The sequence below is a fragment of the Maniola hyperantus genome, chromosome 7, assembly GCF_902806685.2.
Source record: "Maniola hyperantus chromosome 7, iAphHyp1.2, whole genome shotgun sequence".
NCBI classification, from domain to species: Eukaryota; Metazoa; Arthropoda; class Insecta; order Lepidoptera; family Nymphalidae; genus Maniola; species Maniola hyperantus.
The window spans coordinates 6,114,224-6,129,002 of NC_048542.1; the positions used below are offsets into that span (position 1 = coordinate 6,114,224).

The 14,779-nt window shown below is 38.1% G+C and overlaps 1 protein-coding gene across 1 annotated transcript in view; it reads left to right on the plus strand.

Moving 5' to 3' along the window:
* LOC117983598 (nucleolar protein 4) overlaps positions 1 to 14,779 on the plus strand; it is a 153,811-nt gene that overhangs the window by 131,564 nt on the left and 7,468 nt on the right. Inside the window, 6 exon segments of the mRNA XM_034970205.2 lie at positions 10,840 to 10,891; positions 11,235 to 11,309; positions 12,310 to 12,437; positions 12,910 to 13,080; positions 13,465 to 13,710; positions 14,379 to 14,525. Of these exon segments, the coding sequence (XP_034826096.1) occupies positions 10,840 to 10,891; positions 11,235 to 11,309; positions 12,310 to 12,437; positions 12,910 to 13,080; positions 13,465 to 13,710; positions 14,379 to 14,525 (819 nt within the window).

Consider the following 14,779-nt stretch of genomic DNA (forward strand, 5'->3'; position numbering starts at 1 on the left):
AGTAAAGCTCTTTCATATTGATACCCCACTTGGTATAGTAATCTTATTCTGAAAGTTGAAAATAGCAATATTTGTTCATGACCACAATTTAATTTTTTTTTGTGTGATGTAACCACAAATTCACGGTTTTTAGATTTTTCCCCAAATGTCTGCTATAAGACCTAGGTAGGTCTTATAGCAGACATTTGGGGAAAAATCTGCCAAATTTCATGATTCTAGATCAACGGGAAGTACCCTGTAGGTTTCTTGAGAGACCGACAGACAGACAGACAGACAGACAGACAGACAGACAGACAGGCAGACAGGCAGACAGGCAGACAGGCAGACAGACAGACAGACAGTTTCATTTTTCCTTTTGAGGTACGGAACCCTAAAAACGATAGGTTGCCCCAGCTATTGGAATCGCGACCTCACACCGGAATGCGCAGCGTTGGAAGACCCCCCACTAGGACAGACCACATCAAACGAGTCACAGGAAGCCGCGGGCTTCAGGTGGCACAAGACCGTGGCGTGTGGAAGTCTCTCCTAGAGACTTATGTCCAGCAATTACATATACATCAATCGGTTGATGGTGACGATAGTGATGCGATGATACTGTAGTGGCAAGCATTACTTTACAGTAATTTTGATAGCTCGTTCAGGTGGAACCTAGTTTCGCTCATAGCGGAGAATCACTATCCATATTATAAATGCGCAGTGTCTGTTTGTTAGATTGTCTTTCAATAAAGCCTTAACAAAGCAACTGATCGACATTGACTTATATATTACTTCGTACGTATGGACAGGGCTATTGAACAAACAAAATGACACCGACTCAGTGGTGCAACCTCAGTGACGTCTGTATTTCAAACGGGTCATACATTAGTATATATATAATTTATAATTTTATCAATTTTTGTAAGTATGTTTATGTTAGTTTGTACTCGTAGTTTAGTTAGTGTAATTGGCTTTATGGCCGTTCTAATTAAATAATAATAAATAATAATAATAATTAGTATCTAAGAGGTGGCGCTGATTTATTTGGTTCCAAAACCGTGAAAAACTTGGTTCGTTTGCCCATATCTTGTCATTTATATCGATGCTGATTCACTTGATGCTTTTGCTTGGATATAGTAAAGACCTAGATAGTGGCATAGGCTATTTTTTATCTCGCTAAAGCAAAGAGTATTCACGGGATTTTTAAAACCTAAATCCACGCGGACGAGCGAGTTTCCAAATCATACTGTGACATAATAACAGACAAGAACTTAAATTAGATTTGATATATTTTCACCATTTGCGGAAGTATTTTGTTTCGTCGACCGTCGACTGTTCTGTTCTGTATAAATGCCAGTTGTAAGTATTTATGTCAGTCGGCATGTAATCAGCAACTAGGCTATTGTGATAAAGCTAGTGTGATTTGAGTGTGATTAATTTTTGCTTAATACCTTGTAATTGTCATCGCGCCGATGACAGCTCGCGTCCGGCCCAGTAAATCAATGCTGCTATGTACACAAGTCATCGCTTATGTACCTATGTACTACTGGTATATAACCAGCGTTTGTATGGGTATATACGCGTACGTAGATAATCTCGTCATAGCTCGCACCCGTTATGGTATTACTGTGTGTGGGTGGTGGGGTGAGGAACGAAGGGGTGTATGGGGGGTGAAAATAGTCCCCGCGTGTGCCGCAGGGGGGCCGCTGTCCGCTTTAAAAATACTGGAGCGAACGAAACTACCGAGCCAGCAGAATGTTAAAGGAAGCCGTTTATTTTGAAAGACCGCGAAGACTCTCTCGCCCGATGCTGCACTCCTGGTCGAGACGGGTAAAAAGTTGGAAAATGGCGAATAAAAAAAGCAAGCCCCCGTTCGAGCTATTAGCGTGGTGCAGGCGAAAAATACGGGTTTTTTGCTCGGACTCGAGTGTTTTAAAAAGATTTGTGAAAGTTATCTCGCAATTTGTAAATTTTTACCTACTATAAAAAATATACTACTAAATTACTCAGCAGTCTTATTTATGTAGGTAGTGCCACAGTTTATATATACACAGTTTATAACATAAACATTTTTTAAAATGGTGGCCTGTATTACGTCGTTTACGCATTTATCGACGATCCCACTTCACTTATCTTCATCAGAAACCAAAAGATAAAACGCGACAAGACAACCTAGAAAACTTTCATAATTCAAGTCCGCGACTTGCGAACGTACGTTCTTTGTGATGTGAAACAAAAATTATTCAAAAATAAGCCTATATAAAAATATGTACATAATGAAAAAAATTAAAGCTAGCATAATCTAATTACTGTACAAATCATGCCCATCATCATCATCATCATCATCATCCCTCTTGTATTTTAATATAGAAACGTACTAAGTATCATCTTATCTCAAAATATTTCTACACTTAACTTTCTTGAATGATTAACGATTAATCTAGTATGAAGTAAAGCAGCACTTAACATCTACATATACCTACGTGTGCTTTTATCAATATCTAGATATTTCCTGTCAGTTGTCACGTATAATCTGAATAACTTCAAGGCAAGAGTGAATAAGCATCTTCTAGGCTAGGCAAGCGCACTCCAACCAGGGATAGCTCTCATGTGCTTCCAACCTAGGATGTCATCATTGCTTTTTATTAGGCATGATTGTCGTCAAGCGCAAGCTATCTTGCAATAAAAAAGAATACATAATATATAAAAGTCTTCAAAAGATTCGATCCTGGGACCACTTAGTAAGAGATTCCTGATATTACTAACAACTAAAAATATGCATCGATACTAAAAGGACAAACTGATTGATCGACAAAACACGTACTTCGGCACAACCTAGGGATCTTGAAACATGAGATTTTGCATAGTAGCTTTTCTTTATATGTAGCCCCCCACTAAGAAATGAATTTTAGAAATTCAAGCTGAGCGAAGACGGTGCGGGTCAATAGAGTTTGACAATATAATCAAAATCATTTATTCAAAGCAGGTACTGTTGTACTCCTTTTGATGGTCAGTTGTTGGATTTGTAGGATGATTGTGGTGATAATTAATGATGTAAACTTAAAACTAAAGCTACGAGAGTTCCAAACGCGCCCTGTATCAATCAAATTATTAGGGGTAATTTATTTATTTTAGTCTATACCCATTTGATATCAAACAAAGGATAAGGATGTGACATTTACAATGGCTTTATATTATCGATATATTTTGCGATCGATAATCGAAGCATCCTTTGTTGAAATTTAAATGTATTTTGTTCGTATTTTCATAATTGGGCGCGGGTGGAGGGTGGCGCCGCGGGCGTCATCACCCCCGCGTGGGTATTTAATGATTATACGCTGACTGCCACCTGATTGCCGCGCCGTGCGTTGATTACTGTTATCGATAAAACTAATTGATGTGGGAATTGTTAAATTTTTCTATTCAGCCAATCTATTAGATGACAACTCAAATATACTTGTGGATTAATAATGCTTATTACATTTTTATTTTTTGCTGAGTTTTAGAAATTAAATATGGAATATTTAGGTAATGTCATAAACGCTTATGTGTCAACTAACCTAATACGAGTATTTCTTACAGCCGTACTCAGAGTCGAGAAAACGAGACAGATTTATGTGAGAGATATAGCTCTGTCTCGTTTTAACTAAACTTAAGTAACGAACGACTGCTGTTAGTATCATTCAAGGAGCATCATTCTATTTGTTATATTAAATATCAATCAATCAGCCTGTTCGCGTCCACTGCTGGACATTGGCCTTCCCAAGAGCGCGCCAACACACACGATCCTCTGCCTTTCTCATCCACCCACTTCCCGCTACGGTAGCGGCGCTACCTTCTTAAGGTCGTCAGTCCAGCGGGTTGAAGGTCGCCCCACACTGTGCTTTCTGATTTTATTTTATTTTTATTTTATTTGGTAAAAAAGCAAGCTATACATGCAAAATGTCAATTACCTTGTTTAAAACTGGTTCTCGCATTAAAAACAAAAGTGAAACAATGTTGCATGATATTGCTAAGTTTGGTTGTGCATCACTATAATGAAAGTTACATGTTAAATAATAGAAACATGCCGAATGTTCACATCAATGTATCTTGTAAACTTATAAAATGTCAAGTCAAGATTGATTGAATTAGCAACCGTATCCAATCAGCCCTTGCAAACGCTATCGACTATCGAGTATCGATGGATCGTCATCGCAGCACTATTCGCGGGGTGGCACTACACGGGGGGTCCACGAGGGGGGTGACGCGGTACATAGGCCATGTATCAGTACATAGTCAGCAGGTACATAAGCTGTGGATGCCGAATTTTGCAGTTATTTTGTATCGGAAACTAGGTTATTTCACAATTTATTCCCCGCCGACAGATGACCTGCTGCAGGTTTATTCGCGGGCTGGCGGTTCGCGCAGATCCGCATGAATTACTTTGGTACTAGCTAATAACGGCAGTATAGCGAAAATACTGCAGTCACGTTTATAGGCTTTTACCAAAAGCCCCTTACCGGCGATGTGCAATTTTAATCATCCGAGAAAAAAGTAAAGCTTGTTGAAGGTTTAAAATTTAACGGCATGGTCTATATTTTTTTGCAATTTGGTCTATAATCTATATGACGTACATTATTAAATAAACATCATAATACACGTTGCCCAAAAAAAGAGTGTGTGGTTTTTAGGGTTGAGTTTCTTTATTCCACCATAACTTCTAAATGACTGAACAAATTTAGATCTATGAGGTAGGTATCGTTAGAATGACACTAGCGTACTGGCTACAACTGTGGGCTACAATTTTTGTCAAAAAAAATCAATATGGCAGGGCTGAGGGCAGTCGTGTTTTTCAATTATTTTAATTATTACTTGTTTTATAAATATACCCGGAATAACCGGCTATACTTACTCACGTATTAAGTCGACGTAGGCCCAAGTAGGTTCGAAGCCAACCGGGGTCCTCAGTCAGTCGTAGCGAGCTGAGTCCCTGCAGAGATACTGCGGTCCCTGTGTTCGAAACTACTTAGCCAGGCTTATGGTGACACCTTTAAAGTTTAACAAGTTATTAACGTTTAAGGGTGTCTGGCGGGGTTCCCACGACACTAAGTATCTGGCAATGCATGATGTGATTTCTAATACTCATAATACTATTCCGAAGAAAATATTATAAAAAAATTAGACTTTATACTTTGACGTAAGATTTTTTACACCTTTATTATCTGTAATCTCCCAAAGCCACCATGACCCAAACAAACATTCAAACAAACGTTCCTCCCAGTATTGGGGACATAAGCAAATAAATTTTCAGCTTTTGTAAAATAAGTAAGGTCTGGCACGCGCTGGCTCTTTCTCTACATATTATAATATTTGGAAAGCTACCTAAGCATCATTTCTGCTTCGTCTTTTCGAACCAAGCGTTGAGGGTTCGCACCCCTCGCGTGATTGACATTTTACGGCGGCAGTGCGCAAAGCGTTTGTTTCTCCGTTTGTAGGGTGTGTGGGTAAAACGAAAGGCCCTTTGGCTTTACTGTCTACAGGGTAAATTCATATAGTTCAAGAGAAAAGCATCGAGTGTATTTTTGTGTGAGCCATAAGAAAACCTCACTTAATGGGTAAGTAGGACCTACCTACAAACTATTAACAAAGAAGAGACTTGTTGACATTATAACAAACTTAAATAATTAATGCGATCAATAAATAAAATTAAAATTATTTCGATTTAAAATGCATTTTATAACAGTAGTAGTGATAGCATGCGATATGATATATAAAATACAGGCTGTATAGGTAAGTAAAACACTTTTTCTAAGTTTTTTGTTAGATCCTGTTCATCGTTTTAAATTAAAATAAAACAAAGTTTGACACGAGTGGTAGACATTCTTGAATAATACCCATTACTCAAATACTAGCTAATTAATATTACGAAAACATATCGTTTTTTAGATAATGGTGCAATGTGAATATCAAATTTACAGTCTCTCTCTGAGGAACTGTTAAAAAAGTCTAAAAACGTGCTAATCTAGATCACGCTGTATAGCTGGTGTGCATGATATGAACTGTGATTCCCGAGGCTAGCAATAAGTAGAATGGAATCAAAAATATGTTATCATAGGTGTATTAGTGTGTGGTCGTTGAAATATATATTTTCATACCTTACAAGCTATACCTACTTAATATTTATAATATTCACTTACGTCTGTGATGGGCTTTGGTCAGGTGGATTTTTGTATGCGAATGCGATGCGTTTGCGCTTCGTTCGCTGAGCAATCATAAAAATGCCGAAAGAACTTATGAAGAAGCTGTTTTCGACCTAGATACCTTCACAATTCTGCTGCTCGAAATGGTAGGAAAAAAATTAATTACATATCAATAGTTGCTAATTATCGATATACCTACACGTACGCGGTAATTATGTACTCCCGTTTATGTATGCACGCATCGCTGAACCTTATCTGTCATTGAGGTGTAATTAATTACAGACTAAATTGCAGCGGGCATACCGTGCTAGGTATACATAAGTAGGGAAGGGTCAACGGATATTTAGTGTCCGCATAGCAGATGCGGTCCTTGGCCACCGCCCTAAGACGGTCGATATCACCCCACCTAGCTCCTAACTGTCTATGTGCACCTGGTACTTAGGGTAGGTGACACGATTACATTTCAAGTGTTTACTAGGAGGTAGGTGCCTTCGATCACACACACAGCCCGAGTTCGAGAGTTCAGAGTTCTCCATTCCACTGTCGAAACTGACCAATCAAAGACAAAATAAGATGTTGAATAGTTGCTTCATCATCATCATAAGGATCTACCCATCGCCGGCCCACTACTGCGCACCAGTCTCCTCTCAGAGTGAGAAGGGTTTAGGCCATAGTCTGCCACCTGGTCCAGTGCAGATTGGCAGACTTCACACACCTTTGAGTAAATTATGTAGAACTCTCAGGCATGTAGGTTTCCTCACGATGTCTTCCTTCACCGTTAAAGCAAGTGATATTTTTAATTGTTAAAAGTTAAATCGCACATAACTCGGAAAAGTTAGAAGCCCAGGATCGAACCGCCGACCTCTCAAATAGAAGGTCGACCGACCTAACTACTACGCTATCACCACAAAAAGTACATATTTGTGTTTAATTGATTAGAGTTTTCATATTATACCTAAATACAAAGTTCTGAAGTTTAAAACTAAGGCCAAACACCTTTTTAGGGTACCGCACCAATAGGTAACACGAAATGGGCAACTGGTACTCATTATAACACTAGACAAGAAAAGATTAGTATGGCGCGTGTCGACACAGGAAAAAATATCTTGTAATATATCTAAATATATAATGAAAAGGTGACTGACTGACCGACTGACTGATCTATCAACGCACAGCTCAAACTACTGGATGGATCGGGCTGAAATCTAGCATGTAGATAGCTATTATGACGTAGGTATCCGCTAAGAAAGGATTTATGGAAATTCAATTCCTAAGGGGAAGAAATACGGGTTTGAAATTTGTGTAGTCTACGCGGACGAAGTCGCGAGCATTAGCTAGTTATTATTATACGATCTCATATACAACAACCAATACGACTGAATTTATAAGACACTAGCTGAACCGCCCCGGCTTCGCTCGGGTGGAGTTTAGAAAATTGAGGGGGAGCTGAGGTTGAATTAAATTTTTCTCTCCGTAAGAACCATTGCTCGTACTTCAAGGAATATTATAAAAAAGAATTAGCGAAATCGGTTCAGCGGTTCTCGAGATTTGCGATGATGGTTATTTGGTGATTCATTATTATATTACAGAAGAAGATTTCTCGTAAGACAAGAAATTTTCTTATAATGTGCAAATCATGCTTCACCGTAGGTACTGTGGAGTACGTCCATGGACACGGCACGGTGAAGCATGAACTGGTTCGTGGTAAGTTTGTTTCTTAAACTGAATTCGTGCAAAAATAGCGTTTACCTTCAAACAAAGTTTAAAAAAAACTTTTTTAAGTTATTACATGTTTACTTAATTTTTTAATTTAGATGGATCACGCCCAAATTCATCGTATCGTATTCATCGATCGTAACAAATTCTAAACAAAGGGCGAAAAGTTGTTATATGTGATCATCAATTTTTTTTAAATGATGCCCATGACTTCATCCGCGTGGATTTAGGATTTGAAAAATCCCATGGGTTCTCTTTGCTTTTCCAAGATAAAATTAGTCTATGTCACTCTCTAGGTCTTTATCCATGCAAAAATACGGGTAATCCGTAATTAATGCTCCGTTGCGGCGTGTTTGAAGGATAAATAAACACTTTCGCATTTACAGCACTTAAAGTATGGTTAGAGACTAAAAATTAAAGATGTAAGAGTTTAGAGTAAAAGCACAAGCTAGTAAACACGGAACTTTATTATAAGTTAATTTAGTCTTTATTCCGTTATAATAAATGTCAAAATTCTATAAAGGAGGTTCTTATCATTCATACAACGTTGAACCGAGTACAACGGCCACTTGTTGAATGAAATCTTCGTCACATCGTGTGTTTTGTGTTTTCGTTAGCCGATGCCAAGCGTGAAAATAGAAGCCGCTAAAATGTTGCACTTTTGAACAATTTTATATTAAAGTACCTACCCCAATATGAATTGAAATTAACTCTGACCCTTCTACTGAGTCAGTAATTTGATGCTGGACTATTTTCAAATGACATGCCGTGAAAAACCCGTGGAAACTCTTTGATTTTCCGGGATAAAAAGTAGCCCATGCCACTCTCAAGGTCTATACCCAAGAAAAAAAATCACGTCAATCCGTTGCTCCGTTGACCGTTGCGACGTGATTGGAGGACAAACCAGCAAACCAATAAACAAACAAATACACTTTCGCATTTATATTAAGGGTAGTGATATATCAGATAGATAGTTTAAAAAAATAGGTAACTAAGTATAGCATTCTATTATTATCTTTTATTAATAAGCTATTTTATAACTTCTTTTCATTTACATCGTGCGTAAATTTTTAGAATTATGTTCAAGAGTCAAGAGTCAAGGCCGTCTGACGTTCCGAAGAATTCAACATAAAACCCAAACAATGCAAAGAACGAAAAAAACTGCTTGCTGCAAATACTTGCTGCAGTGGTCGGCAGCTGCAGGCCTCTTTTTTCAGAGTAACTCACGTTCCGGGAAAATGCGATGTTATCATGATAATATATGATAATTGTTGACTTATTTTTGTAAAAAAAAAACAGATAACAATAGCAAAAAATATAGGAACAATAAGATAAATATAAATATTAGTAGTAATAGCAGCGTTTATTTAACACGTCAGGGGGTCCGTGGTTCGATTCCGGACACGCATCTCTAACTTTTCGGAATTATGTGCACTTGAAGCTATTTAATATCAACTGCTTGGAAAGGTAAAGAAAAATATCGTGAGGAAACCTGCATGCCTGAGAGTTCTTTATAATATTCTCAAAGGTGTGTGAAGTCTGCAAATCCGAACTTGGTGTAGGTGTAGTGATTACAGCTTAAACCCTTCTCATTTTGAGAGGAGTTCTCAGTAGTGGGCCGGCGATGACTTGAAGGTAAGTTTGGTGATGACGACGATGGTCATGAAGAATAAATTGATTTCAATCAATAGATACTTATTTCATAACGTAGAAGAAATGTTGCAAAACTTCTTCAAGTAAGCTATAAAAGTTATGGGATGGACAAGTAAAGGCAAGGCGAGCAAAAAAACAAGTCCGCCCCGAGGCCCCGAATAGACCTCTAAATGTCAACTGCACCAGGGGCTCAGCACATACGTGAAGCTATATTTAGTGGCATGTCCATTTGAAGCACTATCGATTCGCGTTGGCGGCCTGGAGCGATGACCCGGCCCGCCGACCGTTTCGCTAATTTATTAATTATTTTAACTCTAACCGACTCACGCTCTGCTTATAATAAGTATATCCGGACTGTCCTAAATATCTTCAGTTCCGAGTTCCGACAGACCTATACCGTTCCTGTATGACCTTAGACCGTGATAAATCTATGATGCGTCATTATGACGAACTTTGTTTCTTAACCGACTTCTAAAAAGGAGGAGGTTCTCAATTCGTCCGAATCTTTTTTTATTTTTTATGTATTTTCCCCGATTACTCGAAGACGCCTGGACCGATTTTGAAAATTCTTTTTTTGTTTGATAGGGTATATACTTCAAAGGTGGTCCCATTTAAATTTGGTGAAGATCTGATGAACATCTTCGAAGATAGATAATGGAACTCCTCAACAGATAAGAGCTTAAATTGCTTGCGATCAGTGTAATTAATAGCTTAGAAACAGTAGATTTTTAATTTTTAACCAGGCATAGCATATTTTAATACTATGGGGCCACTAAAAATTGTGAAATAATTTTTTTTTACAAAAAAAATAAAAACCGACTTCAATGGTACACATTAAAGATTAAAAAATAATTTAATTTTTTACCGAATATATTATGTATACAAGAGTTAATATAGTTCCATAATAATATTTTTTGGGGTCGGTGCCAGCTTCAATACGAAGTCGGTTTTTATTTTTTTGTAATTTTTTTAACTTTAAACTTTGATTTAAAAACTCTTGTTTCTATCACCATCCAAAGTAGGTAGTTCACCCAGTTCCAAGACATTTTAATTTTTTTGTTATGTTGTAAACTCTTTATTGCATATAACAAAACAAGAATGTAAGTACCAAAGGCAAACAAAATATTATATCTCTTCCAGTTAACCTTTGGTGATAGAAACAGTGCGTACTGTGTAGATACAGATAGAGTCAACGAAGTAAAGAACTATGAAAAAAAATAGACCTATTGCTTAATAGGTAAGTAGTCTAGGTGCTTAACAGATAAATTTTGCCGTTTTCTTTATGACTAAAGAGATTTTTTTATTGTTGCAGGATAATTTAACACCAGAACCGGCGGACATGAACGACGATGACAATTTTTCAAGTAAGTACCTGTTTTACATTATCTGACAGGCAAAAGGTAACTAACAATCAATAAAACCGATCTTAATAAAATACTAGTAGAACAAGAACTTCGTTGAATCTTATCTAAAATTGTTATGAGATATAAAAAATCTGTTTATTAAGATCGATTTTCCTATAATTAACATGCAGCCACTTGCATCAAATCAATCAGGTATTTTACGATGCACAGTCAAAAAGAAAACCTGGAAGAAATTTATCTCGTAACAATTCAACCAAATTGGCTATTAATTTAAATATCAAAGATTATAATATCGTACATATTCCAAATTTGAAAATTGATTGGCGAATGTGATTGGGTGCAGGTCATGGCTACGCGAAAGACGCAGAGAAGTTGAAAATGATGTTGCTGGCATGGAATTATCACAGCCAGACACAAGGTAATTAGAAACGAGTGTTTGTCCATTTCAAAAAAAAAAAACAATAGCTGATATTAAATTAACGTTAAAAAAAAGACGTTTCCAACGTGTGAATCCAGTTTATTGTTAAGATAGAGCATGATTAAGATTCCAACTTGTATTTAGCGTTCAATGGTTACATTATTATTTATTATCCTATGGAATTTTTTGATTCTGTATATTACCTAATTATTATTAAAAAAAACTAATTGGGTGTTTTTTGACATAAGTAAATCTTGAGATAGGTACCAAACAAATAATTATAGTGGGTAGGTACATTAGGGTTCTTTCTGTATAGGCTGTTTATCAAATTAAGCAAACCAAATTAGGTTTCACGTGAAACAGTTTTTATTTAGCAACGTTACGTGGCAGTGGGCTGAAATAATTATTTCCATGGCAAGCAGTCTGGCTATTTTTACCTAGCGAAGCCATATAAAGGGGGGCGTAGGTACCAGGGGCGAAACGTTCCGAGGCACCTCAAATTTATTTATAAGCGTGAACTTGTTTGACTTGACATTTAGCTAGCAGATGCACCAGTCCCTGGAGTGCCTTCTGTACACCATCATTAATATCCGCCTTGGTAAACGACTGCGAATATGTAATAGCTATAAGTACATACGAAAATTACCGTTTTTTCTGCCCGACCGCTCAGTCTTACTTATTTAAAACGAGTTAAGTAAGTAACGGTCATAGTTTATTTAGCATTTCTTGAGGGAATATTTTCTGCAAATAACCTGTTTTGGACTTACTATTCGTATGCTAACATTATACGAAGAAGTTTACCTAAGTCCGAACTCTTAATTGCACGCATTCTATAATTTATGAAGATTATATGTTACATGTTGTTATGTTACATGACGTATTAAAATACGGGAAATATAACTATTATTTACGGGATGTATATTCCCCGTATTTTAAAACGGGAAAGTCACCAAATTTAATGCTATAATTACCTTAACCCCTGAGATTTCGGTGCTTGCAGGCCGCAATGGTGACATAACAGAGAGTGGAGCTGACAGCATGGCAGACCTCTGGGCCTCTTACCATAGCGCGCTAGGTCTTGGAAGCAAACCTCCTAAACCACCCACCCCATTGGCTACCGGACACTCGGTGAGTTTTAAGGTTGAGCAGCGTTTCATATATATTTTTTCAATCTTTAGTAATACGTAGATTCGTGACCTAAATTTTTAACTCTGGTAAATTATAATTAAATGATTAATGACTTTAAATGTTAATAACACCCTACAACAAACATCATGAGAAACATCGTGAGGAAATCAGCATGCCTGAGAGTTCTTCACATTCTCGAAAGTGTATGAAGTCTGCCAATCCACACTTGGCTAGCGTGGTGGACTAAGGCCTAAAACCCTTTCCATTCCGAGAGGAAACCGGTTTTCAGTGATAGGCCAGCGATGGGTTGTGATGATGAAAATAATGATGCGATGTACAATGGAAACCTCAATACAAAGAATCCCGATATTGCTACCAGAAGTGATATACTTTATTATTTACATCAGGATATAGGGAGGATAATACAGGACAAAAATTAATATTTTTTAACATAATAGCTCTTCATCCATAGAGTCCAATCCACGTTGGGTCTGCGACACCAGTTGAACCGGCATCGACGCACGACGAAACTTCTTCGTCGGATCGGACAAAAGATGACGACGACGGTGGCGCATCCGACGACGACAGTGATGACCGAGTCGATCCGCAACATCATGATCCCGAACGGCTGAAAGCTTTTAACGTAAGTTGTAGCGATTCGAGCTGAGCCAAGTCGGCAGATAAATTGGACCAGTTAAATACTGCCAATAAAACGAAAGCTTGAACTTCTAATTCCTTCTTATTCGGTCAGACTGCTATCCGACTTTAACCATAGCCAAATTTTTAAAACCAGCTACTTCCAAGAATATTACTGAGAAAAGTTTTGGCTTCTTTATCCGAAGCGATTGCGTAGTCCAACAGTTTTTCTTCGAAGTTTCATTTTTGGGTATTTATCTTTCAGTAAATTAAATTGAAATGGTTTCGGGGCTGTAAAAGCTTTTCCTCACGCAGTCCCAGTTTTTCCCAGTATCCGACTTCACAAATGGAGGAGGTTTTCAACTAGGCATAATGTATTTTTTCTTCACAGATGTTCGTGCGTCTATTCGTCGATGAGAACCTAGACAGGATAGTTCCTATTTCAAAACAACCGAAAGAGAAGATCCAGGCCATAATTGACTCGTGCACCCGACAGTTCCCGGAGTTTGCCGAGCGGGCCCGGAAGAGGATCAGAACTTATCTGAAGAGCTGTAGACGGAACAAGAAAGTCCGAGGAGAAGTTCCGACCAGTGGCAACGGAGGGAATACGCCGTCGGGCAATGCCTGGGATACTGCGGTGAGGGTCCGATCTGCAATTTTAGTTACCTAATAACCTAATACTATGTATATCTCAGAATGACAAAGGCTTAGCCATAGTCTACCACGCTGGCCAAGTGCGGATCGGGAGACTTCACACATCTTTGGGAACATTATCCAGGAGTACTCTCATGCATGTGGGTTTTTTCACGATATTTTCCTTCTTTAAAGCAAGTAATACTTTATTGGTTAAACGCACATAGCTCCGAAAAGTTATAGAGGTACGTGCCCGGGATCGAACCCCGGACCCGCCGACTAGGAGGCTTTCTTAGCGTACGTTTACGTTGATACGTCATTCAGCCTGATATGACCTACTATTAAGATAGCTTACATACCAGGGAAGAATAGGCTCCCGGCATAGGCATAGGAATTTTTAACCCGAAAAATTAAAGATTTCACACAGGATTTTTAAAATACCTAAAACCTAAGACGTCGTGGGCATTGTTTGTTTAGTACAGATATAAAACTTGCATCCCGTGGCGGATTTAAGCTAAGTATGTTTTATATCACGGATAAAATCAAAGAGTTCCACGGCATTTTTAAAAACTGAAACATACGCGCCGGGCATCATGAATATTCAAAGGTAATAAAATATAAAATAAAACGAAATGTTAATATACTAATTTAACAAATAATATGCATCCTCAGGTACGCCCAACGCCCGCGCACCTTACCTCAGTCCAAGCGGAGCACATCCTGGCGCAAGCGTGCGAGAACGAGAGCCTGAACGCGAAGCGCATGCGCCTTGGACTTGACCCTGTAAGCCAGCCCATGCCCACTGTGCCCACGCCCATGGTCAGTTTTAGATTCCTTGACGCATTAAAAACTCGATTATCCAGACTTTCTCCAAAAACCTTGTCTATTGTGAACGTTGTGATTAACTGAATTTATAGTATTCTTGCTGCAATAATGCATTTTAGCCAATAGTGAGAGAGTGTCGGCCAATTAGACGTGTGATAGCGATCATTACAGTGTAGCAGCCAATCTCCTGCTTTTTGGGGTCGATCCATTGGGTCGATCCCACTGCCAACAATATAAAATTTATACTT